Source organism: Triturus cristatus, chromosome 3_2 (genome assembly GCF_964204655.1).
Source record: "Triturus cristatus chromosome 3_2, aTriCri1.1, whole genome shotgun sequence".
NCBI lineage: Eukaryota > Metazoa > Chordata > Amphibia > Caudata > Salamandridae > Triturus > Triturus cristatus.
The window spans coordinates 1,238,486,938-1,238,510,582 of NC_140584.1; the positions used below are offsets into that span (position 1 = coordinate 1,238,486,938).

At 48.0% G+C, this 23,645-nt stretch overlaps 1 protein-coding gene across 2 annotated transcripts in view; it reads left to right on the forward strand.

Annotated features, from left to right (window-relative positions):
- The first annotated feature begins 7,314 nt into the window (after window positions 1-7,314).
- Window positions 7,315-23,645, forward strand: part of LOC146859555 (uncharacterized) — a 284,850-nt gene continuing 268,519 nt past the window's right edge. The window contains exon 1 of one of the 2 annotated variants that reach the window (XM_085650255.1): window positions 7,315-7,407. In XM_085650255.1, the coding sequence (XP_085506381.1) occupies window positions 7,353-7,407 (55 nt within the window). In that variant the 5' untranslated portion in view covers window positions 7,315-7,352. The remainder of the gene's footprint in view (window positions 7,408-23,645) is intronic. The other variant, XM_085650254.1, reaches the window with a different exon arrangement.

A 23,645-nucleotide genomic window follows, 5' to 3' on the forward strand; every position in this document is an offset into this window, starting at 1 on the left:
GTGGGCAGAGGAAGAATATGAATGACACAATAACAGACCAATGGATAAACAGAGATGTCTGAAAGACTCTATAAATACATAAATTATATATATAATCTTAGCAAAGTTCTAACTTTTTTCCAAATTTTGGGTAAATCTGTTCAGCCTCTTTTTCTACAGTTATGACGGGGAAAAAAGCATTTTAGGACCCCCCTTTTACTAGATCCCTGCTCGATGAATCACCCCGAATCCTTCAATGGAAAAAGCTGACGGGATGATCTTTTTTTTCACATATATTTTCAACATATATTTCCATGGGAATTACCACAGGACATCAAAGTTTTGGGAGTACCCCTTTTTTTTAGTCCCACTTGGCTAATCAGCCAGAAAATATCCAAAAGGAACTGAGGCGGATGGAGTTTTTAGGGAAAGCTTTGTGCAGATTCATCAAATGGGAGCAGGCTCGAACGCACAAAAACACTGTCTTGAGTATGTTGCTTGGCACATGTTATGGCATGATTAGTGGACGTTGATCACCATAACTGGTCATTTTAAATGGGGTGGGCCTGTGCATTATCTTTGGCTGTGCACAGTGAGGTGGGGGCAGAGTAAGGCTGACCTATGGCCAGGCTCTGATCCGCACTGGGGTAGCTATCACCAGCTGCACACATCACTGTATCTCGCACATATATTTTGTCTGACTTATTTTATTTTACCTTTTTAGACACTCAGAAGTAAAACTCACAATTTTTCAGAACACTGTGTTTTGACTCCCAAGGCATACAGTATTTTTCTGCCAGGTGCCTTGTGGTTTTTACATCTTTGGGAAAGTCTGAGCACTGCCCTGGGATTAGTCACCTATATTAGTGGCCACCCAGGGCTGTATAATATTTTTATTCCACAGAGACAATTTTATGAGTCGGTGTTTCAAGTAATTTCAAGCAGTTTCAAGATGGCCAGAAAAATGTTCAATGCTCCTAAGCAGCCAATCACATAGCTCAAAAAATTAAATATGTTATTGACACAATTTGAGAGTCATGACTCACAAGTTAAATTGTTAACTTTTTACACTACACATGAATGCTTTCTAAAATGCCAATAATTCAAAAGCTCCTGCACGGATCAACAAGCAGACAGTTGAGATGAAAAACCAAAGTATCCTAAGGCCAGGAAGATCACTCCAACAAAATCCCCATATCCCTTCCTTGGCCACCATGCATGGGAACGCCACCGATTCCCAAATCCGAAGTCAAGAGCTTTTGGATATGGCTTGACCAGGATCTAAGTTTCAAAACTCAGGCGAGAAAAACGGCGGGAACCTGTTTCGGCCTGATAAAGATGGCTCAAAAGATTTTACATCTACTCCCGCTCCAGTCCAGGAAACTCCTGATGCAGGGGCTTGTGAACTCCAGATTGGACTATGGAAATGTCCTGTATCTGGGGGCCCCAGCCTCGGTTGTCCATAGACTTCAATGCGCACAGAATGCGGCGGCTAGAATCCTCACAGGAACCCCAGCGAGGAATTCGGCCAAACCAGCTCTCAGAAGCCTGCACTGGTTGCCAGTAAAGGAGAGGGTCAAATTTAAGACCCTGTGCATTACTCATAGAATGTTGCACAACGAAGGCCCTCCCATTCTTAGGACAATCGTGACTCAACAACATTCAAGTCGACAATTAAGATCTAACTCTCTTTCCCTCGCTAATGTCCCTAGAATTAGGAAGGCCAGAACAGGCGGTCGCCTGTTCTCCTATAATGCTCCTAGACTTTGGAACGCCCTTCCTCTCTCCCTGAGGCAAGAACATAACCACCTCAGGTTTAGGAAACGCCTAAAAACCCTACTTTTCCCCTGAGCTCGTCTTCCTGACCCTTCCTTCCCTCAGTACCGTGGTCTTATTAGCGCCGGGATGCCCTAGGGTACCTGCGCGCTCTAGAAAACCTAAAATCAAATCAATCAAATCAAATCAGATGACAGGATACAGGAGCCAACACCAACAAGTGATGCAGCGAATGAGAAGAGCCAATGTGGCCTAACATTGGCAACATCACTGTAGAAGTCAACAGACGGGACACAGAAATGTCCACATCTATGAAATGAACTGCACTCTGACGAGTAGACCAATGACTGAGAAGACACAAAATGTCCTAAAGCTAGAAATATCACTTTGAAGGCAACTGAAGGGACACAGGAAGCCCACATCTGTGAAATGTACTCTACTTCAACTGGACGACCGATGAGTGAGAAGAGACAAAGTATCCCTGTCACCCCATCCGGAAGAATGGCAGCCAGTCATCTCCACTCAATGACAGGCTTATAGCTAAGCCTGGGCAAAGCACTACGCTACGCTCACGTAGTTTGCGCTACTTTGCACTACGGGAATTGCACGTAGCACAGTGCAAACATGCGTAGGGTAGCATTGCGTAGTACAGCAGTCATTTTTTGCTTGCTCGCGGTCCTCAACATCAAGTTGGCGACCGCGAGCAAGCAAAATAACATCCCGGCGAGACTTTTTCCTTGTTCGCGATCAACAACATCAAGTTTCCGATCGCGAGCGTGGAAAATAAAAATCCCGGTGAGATTCTCAACACGAGGAAGTCAGGTTTCTCATTGCGAGTGGTCGCGTATGCGATGAGAAACTACCAGTCCGCGTTGAGAAATCTGCCACTCGAGTAAAAATGTACTCGAGCAGCAGAAAACTACAGCTCGCACTGTGCAAGATGCCGTTTTCAATGGTTGCACAGTGCCGGATGCTTGTCCGCACTGTGCAATCATTGAAAATGGCATCTTGCACAGTGCGAACAGGGTAATACGCAGTTTGCGAAGTGCTACGCGTAGCTCGCGTAGTGCGAAATGCACTTTGCGTAGCTTCGCGTAGTGCTACTTCGCGAACTATGCCCAGGGTTATTATAGCATAAATAGACATAGAAGCCGAACTATACGCTTCCTGCTTCTGCATGATCTCGAAGCCTGGGTCAAAAAAGAAATCTTAGAGCCTTAAACACAAACATGCTTTGGGTCAGGTATGGGGGCCACTATAAGTTTGTCCACACTTACTATCTTAGCAGAAAAGATGATGGAAATTTGGAAAGTTTTTGAAGTTGGAAATGGTAGCAGGGTCAATCAAAAATCCAAACAAATAATGGCTTGAAACAAGGGTGTGTTTTTTAAGCCCATGTTTATTTCAGCCATACCCGGCCAACTTGAATGACTTCCTATCAGAAGCAGAGAGGTTTCCACCACAAATCGGCACCAGAGATAATCGTGTGCTTGCAAAATGCTGAGTGCGTGGTCATTCTGAGTCAAACACCTATAGGGCTCCAAAGGTCCATCAATCCATCAGCAGGATATAACGAGCAGAAAAGACCTAGAATTAAGTTTGAGTGGACAAAAGTAGTCTGCCTTGGAGACTCCAAGTTTAAGTCACATTAGAGGAAATCGAGTTGAGGTGGTTTCCTCAATAAGCACCTGGATATACACACGGAACAGGACCGGACCTTTAAGCACCATCTTACTTCTCTGAGGGCGAAAGCTCACTCACTGCCCTTCGCATGATCACCTGTTAACAATCATGGTAGCCCAACGGGCTCCAACAGGAGCAAATGGCCTGCACATCCTGCATGGAAAGGAAGTGGCCAGGCTGAATTTACTGCAAACGAATGCCTACAAGGCTGTCTTTAATCTGCCACAATCATCTTCACCAGTGCAGATTCAGATGAAATTCAGCCAAAATATTCAGGAAATGCAAAGAAAAATGATTTTGGGAAGTTTTGTTGGACATTTTGAGCTTCGGCGAGTGGCTCCCTGAACAGCTTGTGCTGGTCGTAAATTGAAGGGCAGATGACAAGAAAAGTTCAAATGTCTTGGGGAGATACTTAGGATCGGAAATTAAAGACCTCAGGATAAAGAAGCATGGGGGAGTCCCAAAGACACAGCAGCTTCCTCTCGAATTAGTAACTGCTCAGTAAAGTTTTTGTCTCTCCTACAGGATAAGAAACATTTGAAAAAAAACAACATGCTTGGACAGTTGTTAACACATACCATAGCTTGAATCCCCGAGCATATCTGAACACAAACTTCACCAGTTTTACCCTCATCCTTGGCACTTGCCCAGCTGTCTTGGGACAAAGAAGAAAGCTACTCAAACCAATCTTTGTGTAACTTTGTTTTCGCTCCTGCAGGCAAGCCTCAATACCCCTAGCTTGCCAGGGAACAAAATCTTTGAGACTTGAAAATGATCGGCTTGGAAAAACCTATGATTCAGATGGCTCTGTATGGCGTTGTAAGACAGAAGAGATCATTCAAGTGCACAACACACTCTCACTTTATTGGAAATGTAATGAGGATGTGAAGGCCTCCAGCGGGTATCACTCCGGCTCAATGGTCAGGTAGAGACTAAAAGATCTATAAAAGGAAAAAGATAACATAAATTTGCACAATGTGCATTCACTTTATGCAGCACGCTGGAAAAGAACAATAAGCAAAAAACACCATTGTTTCTGAGTCCAGAAAGGCAAAGCACTTTAAACAAATATGGACTGTTAGTTTTTTCCATTTGCACACTGTCTGCCATCGAGGCACCAGCAATAGACTCATTTTTTAATCCAGATGTTTTATCAGAATGTTTGCAAATTATGATGGGATGATTTAATTACATTTGTGGAACTTTTTTTGTAATGGTTTCTATTAACTATACATTAAACATACTTACTTACATAACTGATTAACACCAAACCAACAAAATCATACCTTTTTAATTAAAGTTCTCCTTTCATTCCATGTTTGGTGTAAATCTATTCAGAGGTTGTAGGCACAAGAAAAATGTCTTACAAGAGCTGAAATGACAACTTTTTCCTCCTGCGCAGATCTGCACATGTAATCCAACCCAGACTTTAGCTGACTAAGCTAGGAAATTACAAAATGTTGTGCAAATCTCTCTACAGGGGCAAAGGTTAGAGGGAAATGAAAACAATGCCTTTGCAAAAGAAAGTATTTCTGAACCACAGCTGTTTTGTTATCCACGAATACCTGTCTCTCATCCCAAATACTGATCTGTCCTTTCCAGATGTTTTGACCAGTTTCAAAATACACATTTGTTCATACTGATTTGTTAGTATTCGGGAGAATGCTATAATGTCACTCATTCAATGTAATGCATGTTGTAGATTAGACCTAAGTTGAGGAGACAGAGGCCCTGACATGGCCTGGGTACCCCAGTGGGCCTCATTCACCCTCATGCTGGTCCTAGATTGAGGAGGTAGAGGCCCTGACAGGGCCAGGGTACCCCAGTGGGCCTCATCCACCCTCATGCTGGTTATAGAGTGAGGATGTAGAGGCCCTGACATGGCCATGGTACCCTTGTGAGCCTCATTCACCCTCATGCTGGTCCTAGATTGAGGAGGTAGAGGCCCTGACATGGCCAGGGTACCCTAGTGGGGCTCATTCACCCTCATGCTGGTCCTAGATTGAGGAGGTAGAGTCCCTAACATGGCCAGGGTAACCCCAGTGGGCTCATTCACCCTCATGCTGGTCCTAGATTGAGGAGGTAGAGGCCCTGACATGGCCAGGGTACCCTAGTGGGCCTCATTCACCCTCATGCTGGTCCTAGATTGAGGAGGTAGAGGTTCCTGACATGGCCAGGGTACCCTATTGGGCCTCATTCACCCTCATGCTGGTCCTAGATTGAGGAGGTACAGGCCCTGACAGGGCCAGGGTACCATAGCGAGCCTCATTCACCCTCATGCTGGTCCTAGATTGAGGAGGGAGAGGCCCTGACATGGCCAGGGTACCCTAGTGGGCCTCATTCACCCTCATGCTGGTCCTAGATTGAGGAGGTAGAGGTTCCTGACATGGCCAGGGTAGCCTAGTGGGCCACATTCACCCTCATGCTGGTCCAAGATTGAGGAGGTAGAGGCCCTGACATGGCCAGGGTACCCTGTGGTCCTCATTCACCCTCATGCTGGTCCTTGATTGAGGAGGTAGAGGCCCTAACATGGCCAGGGTACCCCAGTGGGCTCATTCACCCTCATGCTGGTCCTAGATTGAGGAGGTAGAGGCCCTGACATGGCCAGGGTACCCTAGTGGGCCTCATTCACCCTCATGCTGGTCCTAGATTGAGGAGGTAGAGGCCCTAACATGGCCAGGGTACCCCAGTGGGCTCATTCACCCTCATGCTGGTCCTAGATTGAGGAGGTAGAGGCCCTGACAGGGCCAGGGTACCCTAGTGGGCCTCATTCACCCTCATGCTGGTCCTAGATTGAGGAGGTAGAGGCCCTAACATGGCCAGGGTACCCCAGTGGGCCTTATTCACCCTCATGATGGTCCTAGATTGAGGAGGTAGAGGCCCTGACATGGCCAGGGTACCCAAGTGGGCCTCATTCACCCTCACGCTGGTCCTAGATTGAGGAGGTAGAGGCCCTGACAGGGCCAGGGTACCCCAGTGGGCCTCATTCACCCTCATGATGGTCCTAGATTGAGGAGGTAGAGGCCCTGACAGGGCCAGGGTACCCTAGTGGGCCTCACTTACCCTCATGCTGGTCCTAGATTGAGGAGACAGAGGCCCTAACAGGGCCAGGGTACCCCAGTGAGTATCATTCACCATCATGCTGGTCCTAGATTGAGGAGGTAGAGGCCCTGACGTGGCCAGGGTACCCCAGTGGGCCTCATTCACCCTCATGCCGGTCCTAGATTGAGGTGGTAGAGGCCCTGACATGGCCAGGGTACCCCAGTAGGCCTCATTCACCCTCATGCCGGTCCTATATTGAGGAGGTAGAGGCCCTGACAGGGCCAGGGTACCCTACTGGGCCTCATTCACCCTCATGCTGGTCCTAGATTGAGGAGGTAGAGGCCCTGACATGGCCAGGGTACCCAAGTGGGCCTCATTCACCCTCACGCTGGTCCTAGATTGAGGAGGTAGAGGCCCTGACATGGCCAGGGTACCCAAGTGGGCCTCATTCACCCTCACGCTGGTCCTAGATTGAGGAGGTAGAGGCCCTGACATGGCCAGGGTACCCCAGTGGGCCGCAGTCACCCTCATGCTGGTTACAGATTGAGGAGGTAGAGGCCCTGACATGGCCAGGGTACCCTAGTGGGCTTCATTCACCCTCATGCAGGTTCTAGATTGTCACCTGCTCTGTATATTCTGTACTGAAGAGAATTAGGTACAGAGTGGGATCCAAGACAAGGTAAGAGATCCAGGGTGAGCAGGAACAGAAAGAGCGATCTTTAATGAACTAATGAACCCACAGAGAATCTACGAGGGAAATACTAGTGTAACAACTAAAGATATATTCAAGTGCTCTGAGTAAGGTAAAATAACCTTTGAACCTAAGTGACACTGATTTTAAATTGTCTTTTCCTATTTTCAGAATCTTGAAAATGTTGCTGAAGGTCTTGTTCCACCTTCAAGTGGTCTGTGCCTGTTTTGCTATCGGTGAGTGTGTTTCTTTTCTACTTCTGTATTTTAATATTATTCTGTATGATATTTGATCTTTCCCTGCTGTGATAGCCATTTCTGGGAAAGTGAGAGAGAGGAGGAGAGAGAGGGGGGAGAGAGAGAGAGGGGAGGACAGAGTGAGCGAGAGAGACAGAGGGCAGAGTGAGAGAGAGAAAGAAAGGGACAGAGACGGAGAGAGTGGGAGAGAGAGAGCAGATTCTAGCGTTAGAAGAAGAATGTAGGAAAAGGGAATAGATTTTATGGGAATAAAGGAAGAAAGAGATATAGAACTTGTGCATTCCTGCTAAAGGACGGATTACTTCTGCACAGAGTATCTCTTTCTTCATAGCTGTGGGAATTATGAAACTAGAACACAAAGCTGAGGACGCCCAGTGCTGCCTAGAGTTTCCTAGAGATCAGAGACTGGGTAGATTCAATGGGACCTGCACAGATAAGCATATGAGAGCCCAGATGGCTGGTGTGAGGGAGGGTCTGTGAGGTGTGGTCCCAGAGAAGCCAAGAACCATTTACAGGCCCATCACTGTCTGAGGTGTGCCACCGTCAGCACACACACCTACACTGCCTCTTTGTAACACACATTATGCGAAGGTATTCTTGTTGGTATAAACAATACTCTAATACCTTCTGAGAGCACCTCTCCGCTAAGGCCCTCTGCAGACAAGAGGGTTACAAGGCAAGATTCAAGCTTCAGTGAAAAGCCTGATCCATGCAAGCATCATGAACCCAACAAGCACTGATGCTGTTTGTTAAAGGCCTTTGTGATTGTTTCAGAGGGGGTAATATTATTGTGGTCATAAAATACAGGAATTTTGCTTTATTTCACATGAACGCAAAGGCAGCAGTTGATGGACAGAATGCAGAACAATGTCATACATTCAGTACAGAGATCTGGGCCTAAATCCATCGTTTTTTTGCTCACCATGCCATTCCAGTTTGAACCCAGCCATATGCAAATCAGTCTTGACCCTGTGCCTCATGGGAACAGTCCAGCCCGAACTGTCAAGCCAGGTCCTCCCTGGACTGGAACCAAGCAAGTTATATCACATGCACATCACAATTTAATATACAGAATAAAGACTGTTGGTTTAGGGGGTAACACAGCTGTCACATGGTGTACATGATTTTCTAGGGTGCCCAGAATGTTGTCTAGGTGCATTAAATTAATATGTAACATTTGATAATATGTATTTGTAAAGCACAATCAGAGAGTTCACTCCAAAAAGCCCCTCAGTCAATAAAGAGGGTTGATTTTTTTTTACTTGAGCCCAGCTTTCAATAAATGTATTCATTTTTAACCTTGATTGTTCCAATGTTATTGAACTGATTTACACCAAATCACAAAAAGCACGCTTTATTTCTGATTAGCCTTTTTGGCTTTGGCACTGTATAACATTTCCTAAGGAAAGTGCATGAGAAAATTGCATTTTGGGACCCCCTTTTACTCGGTCCCTGCGTGATGGATCACCCCGAAACCTTCAGAGGAAGGAGCTGGGGTGAGGGGGATCTTTGTTCAGGAAAGCTTCATGAATATTTGCAAAGTGACATCAAAGTTATTAGCAAAAAAACTCACTTCCTATGAAAAGTCTGACGTAATTGTAAGTATACAGTGGTGACGTCCGCTGTGTAGTATCTTGCTATCCCGGGCAGGAGTAGAAGAATTTAGATGCAAGGGGCAGAGTGCTGGTGGGGATGCCAGGGCCTTGAAGAGAATGTCCAGTTACTGGGGAACATTGGGGCATATTTACAAGGGCATTATCGCCGCTTTAGCAGCACTTTTTGCCGCTAAAGCGGTGATAATTCCATCGCCCTATTAACAAGGCGGCGCTAACATACATTAGCGCATGTTAGCTGCCGTTTTAGTAACGCCACGCATCTTAGCGATATACATCGCTAATGAGATGCACAGTAGGCGTACCTTCCCGTAACACCACGACAAAAGGTCGCAAACAGGACATCACGTTATTTACAACGTGGCCCCGGAACCACGAAGCGATGATGAAACCCGCGCTAACAGCGGTTTACGCCGGAGCCTGCCGCCTGGTCAAAAGTTGACTTAGGCATGTTTTGAATGGGAGGTGGATTCTTTGGTTGCGTCCACACTCCCCTATTATCAAGCTTTTCATTAGCGTGTGAAATCATCGCTTGATTTAACACGCTAATGATGAATATCGCCGTCTATCGCAGGTTTGTACATCGGCTGTGAGCAAGGCATTGTAAATTTGCCGCTAACACGGCGATGCAAACCAGCGATAGGAAGCGATATTCCAAATCGCGCTAAGCGGGATTTGCGATGTTTGCCGCGATTCGTTGTTAATATCCCCCATTGTTCTTGTATTAGAATTCAACTTTGTTCTGGGATAATGACCCCCAAGTAGGGGGCGAAGTTTTTAAAAGTGGATGTGAGTAGTAAGAGAAGGGCCAGGTCTTCCTATGCTGTGAGATGTTTGGTAATTAATTTTGAACCCAGACACCTTAAACAATTTCTCAAGTCAGTTTAATATTAGAGGTAGCTGGGGTCTGATTCACAAAGATACATTTACACTTCGGTGTACTTTTGTGTAAGGTTACCATCTTCTTGCTATTCACACACTTCAATTAAACAGTAAGTTTACAAATGTGGAGATTCTGCAGTCAGGATGGAGAACTCTGCACGTAAAAATATAGGCCTGTCCTATCCTTTATGTCCCCCCTCCTCCCTGACTGCAGATTTTCCGCAGTCCTAAACTTCCTAATCAATCGAAGTTCATGAATAGCAAAAAAAATAATAACTTTTTTTAGTAGCAATTCCTTTTAGAGCTTGTTTATAATTAATCAGATATTGTTAAGCTCAGATAAGTTTTCAACAATATGTTTGGTAGATCACAGTTCGCCGTGTAGTGCATATTATGAAGTGCGATATAAATAAATACCATTCAAATTAAAGTATAAATATATTCTGACCATTGAAATGATTTAATGCAATTGATCATTATATGTGAGCTTTTCACTGAACTTGGATAAAAGCTTTACCAGCCTCATGTTTAAGTGGATGTTGAAGGGATTCAGAGACACCAGAATGGCCTGTCTGCAAGTCTGCACACTAACAATATAAAAAGTTCTGTGCAAGAGCTCTCTGCACTCTCTGTAAAGTGCTGTGCACAAAAAAATCTACATGCATAAGGGTTCTTTCGGGTATTGGAGAGCCTGCAGGTGGAGTCTACGGGCAAACTGAACCACTTGGGAAAAATGTCCAAGGTTGGAAAAAACACAAATTGATGGTGCATGAACTTCAATTTAACATATTTGAATAACTTGTTCAGGCTAGAGAGGGTCTTCACATTCGAGTACCTGGGGATAACATTAAATCAATCTTTGTCCTGGGACACGCATCGCACTAGGGCGAACCTGAAATTATCTCAAATGATAGGAGGACTGGCAAGGATGTCCCGAGGTTTGACTTACCAACCATTTTCCCCTCGCCTACAAATATACAAATCACAGGCAAAAGGGGCAGTGACCTATGGTGCTGAAATATGGGGACACACTGTCACTCAGACCATCCAGGTGACTGAGAATAACTTCCTCAGACAGCTAACAGCTCTTCCCCCCAGCACCCCCCTCCTACCTTTGAGACTTGACCTAGGCCTCAGACCAATTTCAGAAGAACTGTTCCTCAAACCCTTACTGTATTGGCGAAGGCTATGGACTACACCGGAATTATCCGACTATAGATCTGAGCTTCAGGAAATCCTGAAGCTCTGTAATCCTGCACGACTTCCCTGGCTTAGGCATATTAAACAAACCTGTGAGGCACTAGGAAGACAGAACTTATGGTCTCACCCGGAAATCACATGTCCCAGAGTCTCAAGGAAATCTCTAGCCAAAGACTATTATGAACACCATTTATGTCTCCAAATTAAAAATACACAGGAGAGCTCCCTTACGGGCAAATTCTTGGAGTCCAAAGACCTATACTGTCAAGAGCTGGTGTATGATAATATAGGCCCCCCGCTTACCAGGAAGCTCTTCATGCAATGGAGATACAGCACCCTTCCTCTCAAAGCACACACTGCTTGCTGGACAAACTCTGAGACTTCATCACTGTTAGAAATGGCGATTTCTGGTTGGCTAAGGCTTGCGCCAAAGCCAGGCAGAAACCACCATTTCTAACATTGGTGATCAGCGGGGGGATTTGGACTTGCGTTTGCGCTGTACCGCAGCAGCAACTGGCCGCACTACAAAACTCTGCATTTAGATAAATCACATGGTATAGGGATTATTGTTCTAAGTTTGTTTTTAAATGTCATTTCTGTGGAAATGTGTTTCTTGTGCACTGTGAGTTAGGTGTCCCTAGCTCGGGAGGGTAGATCATCCCCCTTAGTGCGTTGTGTTTTCTGGATTCACCAGAGGGTGGGATCCAGTGGTGGCAGCAGATGTGTGTCCAGTGCATGTATTCCCATTCCCAGTTCCCGGGGTAGTGGTACCTGTGTCACGTGGTGGTCAGGTTGAGAAATCAGGGGCGGTAGAAACTGTCTTACCAGTCTTGGGAGGGGTTTGGGGATGAATGTGTAATGCGCTGGATGGATGTGAATGTCCCATTCCCAGTTCCCAGAGTAATAGTACCTGTGTCACGTGGTGGTCAGGTTGAGAAATCAGGGGCGGTAGAAACTGTCTTACTAGTCTGGGGGGTGTGTGTATGTGGATGAATGATGTGAGTTCTCTGAAATAAGGAGCTTGCTGGTTGATTGGGTGTGAGTTCTCTGGGATAGGGAGCTTGCATTGGGGAGTGATTCCAAAAGTAGTGGCTGAGGTGTCTTCCAGCCCAGCGTGGTGGAAGAGGTTCAGAGTAGCCCAGCTAGGTCTCGGTGTAGGGGCTCACGTCCTGTCTCTGCGGAGAAGGAGTGGGTGGGACTGCGTGTCTCCAGGTGCCCGAAACCCAGTGTCCGGGCCTGGATGGTTTCTTTAGGGAACATCAGGTCGGGGGCCTAGGCTGTACCAATAGGTCATTTGAGGAGGATCTCCCAGTGTCTAGAGGGCGTGGAGCGTCTGTAATCAGAGCTCCAGTAGTCCTGGTGTCTGGCGGTACCGCTCCAGTTGGGAGGGTGCGGAAGTCCAGAGGGAGGGGTGAGAGGGGGAGGGATTCCCCAGTGGGAACCAGTAGGTCAGGGACCAGCCGGGAGGGCTGTGTCGCCACTGAGTGACCGTGGTGTCGCCACTTCTGTCCTGGGGGGTCTGCACGCACTGTCAGATGGACAGGAGGTAGTGAGATCAGCGCCAGGCAGACTGTCACATGACCCATTAGTTATGGGTCACCCTCGTTAAGTCCTGGTTCGCCAGGCATCTGACCAAAGGGTACGTCCCTCGGTTGGGGAGCCAGTAGTCGGTGTTTCCGGATCTGGACGTAAGGGCGGCTGTAGTCCTGAGGGCAGGTGGGGCTCATCTTAAGTGAAGAGACCCTGCTCTACAGTGGAAGGGGGTGCAGAGGGAGGGAGTCCTCGCCTCTGACCCCTTGGATCCCAGGTGGTAGACCAGTTGGTGGAGAGAGGTCCTGAACTGGTGGGAGAGTTGTGTTCTGGTGGGTGCTTCCCTGGGAGGGTGCGGAACCCCAGAAGTAGAGGTAGGGTGGGGCATTCTTGCCCGTGACCTCTGGTCAGCCTGAGGGTGCGGACCCTAGGTTGAAGGATCAGTGGTAGTTGGGAACTACACTGAGAGGGAGAGTGGAGAATGGCTTGTATGCCAGGGGTTACTACCCCCCACTCTGGGTTTGGCAAGGACCAGTGGTATCTGGGTGGCCTAGGGCCTGGTCCTGGCCGTGGACAACTAGGTAGTACCAGTGGGGTAGCCTAGTTGGGCCTGAGTTCTTTTTGGTTGGTTTTTTTCAGATGGAACCATGTTGATTGAGAATGGCGTAGAACAGGAGAGTGTCCCTGCAGTGCGGGCCTGCGTCCGTGTTCTATCGCCCCAAGCAGGGAAGACCATCACGGTGGTGATTGGTCTGCCCTGCGTTTTGGCTGGAAAGGGGTTGTGTTGGACTTGGCCCTTCTGGCAGGTTCACCCCTGAACTTTTTTTGCTTTTATTGATGACATGGTGTAGTGATTTTGGGGTTTCTGCGCACTTTACCGCTGTGTCCCAGGGTAAAGTGCGTGCGTGTGTTGAGGTTGGCCTGCCCTCCCATAGGAATGCATGGGGGAATGTATGTGTCCCAGTAGTTCCTGATGCGTGGGGTGTGCAGGCCCGTGTTTGGTATGTGCGGACTCGTGTGAGTGAATGCTGCGCGATGATGTGTGCGGCGTGTATGTACCTAGTGTGGAAGTGCCACTTCTAGAAGTGGGCACTTCTGTGTGCAGTGTGTCTGTCGCATGATTGGCTGGTCATGTCATGTGACGGGCTAGGGATTCCCCAGTGTCAGGATGAGTCACCCAGTGGTGAGTGGGGAGATCAGCAGCTAGATGGGTGGGAGGAGTCCACCTGGGTCCTGAATAGGACAGGGATTTCCAAACACAATGCTGGCCCCGCCCCCTGTGGTGCGACTGACGACCCTAGCCCTTCCAGTGAATAGAGTGAGGGGCTGAGCACATCAAGGGTGCTCCCCAACCAGCTGCGACTGGTTTTCCCCCTCACCCTGAACCCAGAACAAAGGGATTTGGTGTATAAAAAGGGGCTGTGTCCCCTTACAAAATGTTCTTGTTCTAACTCGAATCTACCAGGGGCGTGCTGCTGCTGGGGCCCAGGGGAAGGCTTGCCTCCCTGGGCCCTGCCCAGCCCCTGGATGCCCTGGACGCTGGAGGACTTCTGGGACCATTCTTTTTGCCCTTGCCCCTTACTTTCTAAAGGCCTCTTTGCTGGGAGCTTTTCTGCTCCGTTTCTGTATGCCAGGACATCTGGGACCGTTTTCTCCTTTTGCTTTACCAAGGCTTGTTAGCCTGCCAAGCGCCCTGGGAGCGCGTGGGCCTCACAGCACGGCGCTGCTGCGAGCGAGAGAGGGAATCCCCAGCGTAGGGATTCCCCCTCGATATGTGCCTTGCGGGTGCCCACCCCGCTTATCTGTTTGCCTTGGGTGCGCAGGTGCCCACCCTGCGTCTTTGTGCTAGGAGAAAGAGTAATACGGGTGCCTACCCCGCTTATTTACTTATTTAAAATGACGGGTGCCCACCCCGCACTTTGCCCGCCAAAGGAATCACCGCCGCGGCCCGAGCTGCATTTAAAAACCGCCGCCGAGTCCGCGGCCCGCCTGGTTGTGGGCGGGGCCGCGGGACGGAAGCGGAAGTGCCGCCATTTTGATGGGAGGCGGCCGCCTGGAGCTTGCGAGGCTCCACTTAGAAGTCCCGGCCCGAAGAGAAGCCTGGCGCTGACTCGTATGGGGCTCCCATGACTGGGGAGAGCCCCGCCGGCGCCCACGAGTAGGAAGGAGAGGCGGAGGGGGCTCGAGGCACATTGCCGGTGCCTGCCCCCACCGCGAGCGATGGAGAGTCCTGCCCGAAGCCCGGTGAGTGAAGCAGGGCTGGGGGGCGGGCTCCGTTGGTGTTGGGCGTGCCGGTTGAGGCACGGAGTCACTTCCCATGTGCTGAGCAGCCCCCGCCTGATAGGGGGCTGCTCCAACGTTGCTGGTCCAGGAATCCCGGAGTCCCGGAGTGGGACTCTCATAGCACACGTAGTGCCAGTGCTATTTTCGCCAGAGCGCTCCAATGCGGGGCACAGTTGGTTCCCGAGCCTGCGAGGCTCCAACGTTCTTGGGGACATTCTTATCTGAGAGCCCACGAGGCTCCAGCCTATGCAGGGGCAGATCGTTGAGCGCAGAGGTCGCTCCAACGACGGGGGGTGATTTGAGCTGCGAGGGCCCCAGAGAGGGGGCCCCCACCTATCCCTGCCTGGTTAAGAGCCGGTTGAGGCTCCAACGTTCGTGGGGGACATATTTGTTCTAGAGCGCTCCTGCGTTCCAACGCTATGGTGTCATGTCGTTTTACAGAGCCTACGTGGCTCCAACGCTGGGTGCCAGTTCCTCGTGTGGGAACATGATTATTCTAGAGCCCAGAGAGGCTCCAACTTGGGGACATGGTGTGTGTCGAGCCTAGGTGGCTCCAACGTTGTGGATATTGTTCCAAGGGCTAGTGAGAGCCCATGCCTTATTTGCCTACCACAGCTGCGCAGCACTTAGTGCCAGCTGCAGCGTTTAGGCCCTGCTTTGTCCCCAGCTGCCCAGCAAGTAGTGGGCAGCTGCTACGTTTAGGTTCTGGTGCGTCCTGGACTCTAATGTGATTGAGGTGTTATTGCGATTCATGCTAATGTGCTTTTGGGTGCTAGGAAATGTATTGTGTATAGCATGTTTTGCGCACCCTGTGTCTGATACCTCTAAATGTGGTTAGTTCTGCCTAGGAGGTCGTTTTACCTTGTTTAGGTTGATGGTAGGGAGAATGTACTTCCCTGTGTTATGTACGCCCCTAGTGTAGGTATACTTAGGTGGCTAAGTCTAAGGCGTTAGACTTGCGAGAATTGCATAATGGGATTTATGCCCCTGTGATAGATGCAGGATAGGTTTTATACCTGAGGCTAGTGTGATGACGCTGAGGTCATTATTGCGCCAGTGGATACTGGTTATGTTCTACATGTACACTTGGTAATTTGCGTTATGTTCTAAGAGTGCTAATTCCTGACAGTGGTCCATGTGGCCCTGTCCCCTGTATATATAATCCCTTGTAAATTCTGCCCGTGCCTGTTGGCACATTGTAGAGTGTGTGTTTTTATCTAATGTGTTGTGTATAATACAAAGGCTATTTTTATAGAATACCTTGTGTGGAGTTTCCTTTGTGGTGGGCCTCGGGTGTTGTTGCTGGGTGCGCGCGCAAACGCTTTACACATCGCCTCAGAGATAAGCCTGACTGCTCGTGCCAAGCTACCAAGGGGGTGAGCAGGGGTTATCTTTGGCGTGTAACTTCCTTGCCCTGACTAGAGTGGTGGTTTCTGCCTGACTTTGGCGCAAGCCTTAGCCAACCAGAAATTGCCATTTCTAACAATCACAATGCCCAGCTTGTGCGCATCCGAGGGAGTGTGACTTGCACATAATATTTTTTTGCCCAGCATATAGAAGAGCAAGACAGTACTGGCTGGTCCCACTCCTTAAAAACCTGGGCTTCAGGACCTACCTTCCGGCATACAGGATTTTAAAAAGAGATCTCTCTGCCCCAACTGTGTTTGCAGTTTCAAAATTTTTAACGGCAGTGTGGCACAGTCGTACTAAATGTATTAAGCTTTTATTAACCAAATGATTGTTTTATACTCTGGTCAACCACCTGGAAACTATCACTGTATCCTTCGTTCTTTTAAAATGTTGTATAATGTATTCTTTTATGGTCATGGCGACCGAAATAAAGATTAAGAATGAATGAATAACTTGTTCTCAGAAATACCTGAAGAACCTTTGCATTGTATCTGTTTAGCACCATCCAGGCATGCCTTCACTGTGCTAACGTGCTCTTGTCCTCTAGTTTGCTAACCTTGTGAGCGCTGATGGAAACAGTGTTTTAAAACTACATGAGACAGCTCCTGGTTCCGCAGATTCCTTGCCTGGTAAATATATCTAAAGATATGTTCAGGAACCAAAGTTGCAAAGAGTTACTTGTACTAGTTCTGATCTCTTGCCAGTTAAGATTATCCAGGGTACCAGGCCTAGAGGCTCTTAGTTTGTGGCACCACGTAAGAAATATTTATTGGTTGGCTATTGCTTGATTTAACCCTTTCTGTGTGTATGGTAGATGGGAGCCGTCGTGCGCCACAGTGCTTGTGTGCACAGGACGACTTCCGGCCATCCTGGCACATGGCACCGGAAATCCCTCTGGTGCAGGCACCAGAGGAATTTCTTTTTCTCCCCCAAAGCCTCGGGAGATGGGGAAGAGCTTCCCCAGCTCCTGAGACCCCCCTGGTTTCTATGAAATGACGATCAGCGCGCACACCTTTAGGCTCATTTCAGTTTCACATTCTATGTGCTTAGAGGGCTATCTCAGCCCCCTGAGCATGTAGAAAGATGGGAGACATATCATTGGATAGGGGAGAATTTACCCTTTCCAATGGTCCCCCTCGCCATTGGACCCCTGCTTGAGGGTCGCCCCCAGAAAGCACAATAGGTGCCAGCGATTCTACTGGCTTTTTTTATGCATTTGGGCTGCCTAGAATGTGCATACCAATGCCCCCACCCCCTCATAAAATAGCCACAGTCTTTCTGCCCCCCCCTTAGGGGCATATCAGGGTAAACCGCTCCGATTCTCCCCCATGGCGGCATAAAGCCCACTCGGCACAGACTTGTTTTTAGCAATGTGCCTATCTGTGGATTTTGGGCCCTAGCGCAGTCGGCACATAGGGAAACCATTTTTGAAAATTAGACTCCAAGGGGAATCCAGGATGGGGGGACTTGTGTGTCTCTCACCAGGTTCTGTTACCCAGAATCCTTTGCAAACCTCAAACTTAGTTAAAAAAAACACATTTTCCTCACATTTCTGTGTTGGAAAGTTCTGAGATCAGCGTGAATCCTCTAAATTCCACCCACCCCGCATCCCCCTAAGTCTTCTGAGAAAAATGGTACCTCACTTGTGTGGGTAGGCCTAGTGTTAAACATTTTTTAATACGGTGTGTGTGGACTTGCGCTTGGCAGGCAGTATGCATGGACTGGTGCTTAGCTGGTGGTGTGCGTGGACTGGCCCTTGGCTGGCGGTGTGCGTGGGCTGGCACTTGGCTGGCAGTGTGCATGCACTGGCGCTTGGCTGGCGGTATGCATAGACTGTTCCTTGGCTGGCAGTTTGCGTGAACTGGCACTTGAAGGAGAAACTTTGAGGGATCCACGGGAGCCATACTTTGTTGGACTCCCCCAGGTGTCTAGTTTTCAGAAATGTGTGGGTTTGGTAAGTTTCCCTAATTGGCGGCTGAGCTAGTGAAGTACTGGGAATTTTAAGCCCAGCGGTGCAGGGGAACACACCCTAAGACTTCGGGTTCTTCCTGTTTCAGACCTACAGAAACACAGAGTCTTCTAGGTGAAGTCAAAGATCGATTTATTGGCTGCAGACCAATTACAGGTATCCGAGAAGTACAACACAATGTATGTTCTCAGGAGACTGCTAAAGTTACAGAAACGGGCTTCTCCTTAAATACAAAATATCATGCTTCAGGCACACATTCCTTGTTTTACGATATGGCCATATACATGTATTCATTACAAACGAAAAGGCAGAGTCATGATGACCATCCCACATTCCAGCTAAGCCAGCCCACAATTATTTACCCAGCGAGGCTCAGATCCCACATCAGATATCAACAGGCCCCAATAAACACGAACATCTCCTGTATGGAAAACAAGCCATAAAGCAGGAAGAGTCAGGTGTGAAAGAGATTAGCCGGAGGCTTTTGTGGGATGAAAAGGCTTTATGGTGTGTCAAACCCTGATGCTAATCACAGGTGGCCGTAGGACGGGGAGCTCGTGAGACCAAACTGACCGGGGGCAGCGGAGCCAAGCTGCCCAGGTCACAGAGAAGTCAAAGGAAGGCACATGTGTTCTAAAGGCCCGTATTTGCTCGTAATGTTTAGCCCATGTGAGGGCAACCATAAGATGGCCACCGCTCTAAGATGGAACCCACGAAGTCAATGTATAATAACGTATACACAGTGCATTTATAGCTAAAACGTTATACAAAGCACTTGTACATACCGCATTGACCATTCGCGGTTCGCTAATACCGGGATAGACAGGGGTAGGGCCCTGCCTCCCACGCGGTCCCAAATTCTAAAGTACCACACCTGGGGCCAAAAACCCAGGGGATCCCCTTGCAAAACCAGGTTGTTTTGAGATAGTTAATTTTGATGCTGCCTCAATAGGTTTTGGGCCCTTGCCTGTCACGGGTACTTGACCCACCCACGCGAGTGAGGTACCATTTTTATCGGGAGACCTGGGGGAACGCTGGGTGGTAAGAAGTTTGTGGATCCACACAGATTCCAGAGCTTTCCCACTCAGAAAGGTGTGAAAAATTGGATTTTTTCAGCTAAATTTGAGGTTTGCAGGGGAATCTGGGTAGGGAAACGTTGAGGAATCCATGCAAGCCATACCTCATTGAACTCCCCAGGGTGTCTATTTTTCAGAAATGAGTGGGTTTGGTAGTTTCCCTAGATGGCGGTGAGCCTGGGGCCAAAAAATCAGGTTTCCCCCAAAACCAGGTAGTTTAGTTATAGGTAATTTTGAAGTCTACACAGTATGATTTGGGCCATTTCCTGTTGCAACCACTATGCCTACCCACACAAGTGAGGTACAATTTTTATTGGGAGACCTGACGAAATCCTGGGTGGTAGGAAACTTGTGTCAGCCCTGTGATCCGACAACTTTCCCACACAGAAATGTGAGAAAAAATTGTTTTTTTCAACAAAATGTGAGGTTTGCAGGGGATTCTGGGTAGGGAAATGTTGGGGTACCCAAGCAAGTGATACCTTGCTAGACTCCTCCAGTTGTCTAGATTTCAGAAATGTGTGGGTATGGTAGGTTTCCCTAGATGGCCACTGTGCCAGGGGCCAAAAACACATGGCACCCCCCTTGCAAAACCAGGTTGTTTTGTGATAGGTAATTTTGATGTTGCCTCATTAGGTTTTTGCCACTTGCCTGTCGCGGGTACTTGACCCACCCATGGCAGTGAGGTACCATTTATATTGGGAGACCTGAGGGAATGCTGGGTGGTAGGAAATTTGTGGATCCATGCAGATTTCAGAACTTTCCCAAACCGAAATCTGAGAAAAAAGTGATTCTTTCAGCTAAATTTGAGGTCTGCAGGGGGTTCTGGGTAGGAAAAGTTTGGGGGACCCAAACAAGCCATACCTTGCTGGACACCCTCAGGTGTCTAGTTTTCTGAAATGTGTGGTTTGGTAAATTTTCCAAGATGGCCGCCGAGCCTGGGACCAAAAACCCAGGTGACGCCCCTTAAAAAACAAGGTTGTTTTGTAATAGACCATTTAGATGTCTCCTCAATACGCTTTGGGCCCTTGCCCATCACGGGTACTTGGGGCACCCGCATGAGTGAGGTACCATTTTTATCTGGAGACCTGGGGGAACGCTGGGTGGTAGGAAATTTGTGGATTTACATAGATACCAAAACTTTCCACCACAGAAATATGAGGAAAATGTGTTTGTTTTTTTTTACAAAGTTTGAGGTTTGCAAGGGATTCTGGGTAACAAACCTGCTGAGAGCCATCCTGGATTCCCCTGAGTGTCTAGTTTAAAAAAAGTATATAGGTTTGCTAGGTTTTTTTACTCACATGCACCTAAGCAGCAGTAAGCTAGAAATTACATGCACATCCACATCTTGACAATTTATTTGAAAAGGGACCCTATAGTGCTCTCAAACCAGATACCCCCCTCTGCTTTTAGGAGGAACAATTGACCCGTCGAGAAAACCAAAAGGTATTCAACCAAGGTCACACCATTAATCACAAAACGGTCGAGGCAGACATAGGTATCCGTTACACATGTATTCACAGAGTCAGAGTGAATATAAATTCAGGTATCGGTACGAACGTGAAGAAGTGCGGATGCGGTTATTGACTCAGCTGTCAGGTGTATCATTACCTGCTGCAAACGGTGATATTCTGTCCGTTAAACAATCAACTACGAATGGAAGAATTGCACAGGTCATAGGAACGATATCCATTATAGATGGGTTGCGGATGTATCTAATAATACGAATCCACCAGTAAGAACAGGAGGGACAATACTTCATATCAAACTAATACATGAGGAAACACTTGTTTCAATAAGCCTTGAAAAAGTCCGGATGGACGAAACACGTGTTGGCTGTTATGTCTATGTAATGTCATTTGGAAAATACAGGTTTGCTAGGTTTGTTAGGGTAGAGTTAGGGTTCAAAATCTAAAGCTAGGCACTTTGCAAAAAAAGGGTCAGTTTTCACTGTGAAAATGTGGTGTCTCCATATTGCGTTTTGTGCCGTTTCCTGTCGCGGGCACTAGGCCCACCCACACAAGTGAGGTACCATTTTTCTCAAAAGTCTTTGGGGAATGCGAGGTGGGTGGAATTTTGTGGATCCACGCAGATTCCAGAGCTTTCTACCACAGAAATGTGAGGAAAATGTGTTTTTTGGACACATTTTGAGGTTTGCAAAGTATTCTGGGTAACAGAACCTGGTGAGAGCCAGACAAGTCGCCCCATGATGAATTACCCTGGTTATCTAGTTTTCAAATATGTATTGGTTTGCTAGGTTTTCCTAGGTGCCGGCAGAGCTAGGGTTAAAAATCTACAGCTAGGCACTTTGCAAAAAAAGGGTCAGTTTTCACTGTGAAAATGAGGTGTGTCCATGTTGCGTTTTGGGCTGTTTCCTGACGCGGGCACTAGGCCGACCCGCACAAGTGAGGTACCATTTTTCTCAGAAGGCTTTGGGAAATGTGGGGTCTGTGGAATTTTGTGGGTTCACGCAGATTCCATAACTTTCCCCCACAGAAATTTGAGGAAAACGTGTTATTTTGACAAAATGTAAGGTTTGAAAGGTATTCTGGGTAACAGAACCTGGTGAGAGCCAGACAACTCCCCCTATCCTGAATTCCCCTGGGTGTCTAACTTTAAAAAATGTATAGGTTTGCTAGGTTTCCCTAGGTGCCGGCAGAGCTAGGGTTCAAAATCTACAGCTAAGCACTTTGCAAGAAAAGGGGTCCGTTTTCACTGTGAAAATGTGGTGTGTCCATGTTGCGTTTTGGGCTGTTTCCTGTCGCGGGCACTAGGCCTACCCACACAAGTGAGGTACCATTTTTCTTGGAAGACTTTGGGGAATGCGGGGTGGGTGGAAATTAGTGGATCCACGCAGATTCCAGAACTTTCCACCACAGAAATGCCATCTCCTAGTTTCTGCGCCTTCCACAAGGCTTTTATCAGGCCCCTTCCACCATCATCTGCCACTCGTAAAATAGGCAATTACGAGAAAGGACACAGGGATGGACTGGGGGACATACGACCTGTTGCCCTCGTTGACCCTGGAATCTAATGCAACACTTGCAGGCTGGTTCCCCCTTGCTCCTGGGGCCTGGTCTTTGACCAGGACTTTGATCAGGAACCAGGAACCCTTCCTCCTATTGGTGGTCAGTGAGCGTTAGCACCTACCTTGAGGTGCTGAGTGGGCAGGGTGTGGAGCAGCAAGGGTATGGGCAAGGGATGTGCCACAGGGTCAGAAGGGGCTGCTCAGTACATCTGTCTTACATTGCTACCCTCCTACCGACCTGCCTTATCTTGGAAATGTTCTAATGATCCTCCTGCCTAACAGCTTCTGGTCCGTCCCTTTAAGCCCCTTGAGCATCCCTCCACATAACATCCCAACTCACAGTCCCGCTGTCACCCCTCCTCCTTCCTTCTTCCTGAGGTCGGCTACAGGCACCGTAATGTCTAAAAGTGCCCGATTGCCAACATCAAAACAGAACCCACTTTAGAGAGCAGCCCAGTGTGGACAAACGTGGATGCCGAAAACGTGGACGACAAGATTTCCAAGGGTTCTGAACCTCTACACTTATACATAAGGACGATGAGGCTCCCAAGGGCTCTAAACCTTTCATAGTCACAACAACCTCCACAGCCATAAAAGAGGCACGCTCAAAGGCTATCATCCAGACAGGCGAGGATGAAATAGGACCGATCCCCCTATCAATGGGAATGGAGTCACCCCACCGGTCCATCATATCTACATCACCTATGAGGAGGAAGAGAAGGTCCCAGTCTTGCCATAACTTGGAGCCTCCCCAGCTCTACTTGACGCTCACACATTAAACTATGATTCAAATCTGGAAAGGGACCTGGTCGCTGCAACAGCCGGGGGGTCATTGGATGACACCGGTAGTTCATGTAAAAGTCCAATAGTTTCGGCTGACAACTTCCATACCCCAAAAAAAGAAATGGACACCGCTGCATTGTTACAAGGCGCAATAATTCATAAGAGTAAGGATGGATCATGTATTCCCATAGGCTCATCCTTTGAGCCTGAGTCAAGTGACTTCCTACACAGATCTCCATCGCTCCTGTCGTTTGAACTTTCATGCGCGCAGGACAACCTGCTAAGGTCAGTCAGCACTTCCCATTAGACTGCTAACATGGCAATCGGAGAAGCTCGAACTACAAATGGACACCCTCCAAGTCATGGCAACAAAAATGGGCGAGATGGCCAAGAAAATCGATAAGTTGGCTGCAACCATTAGCAATCCAACCTTGCTAACTCCCTCT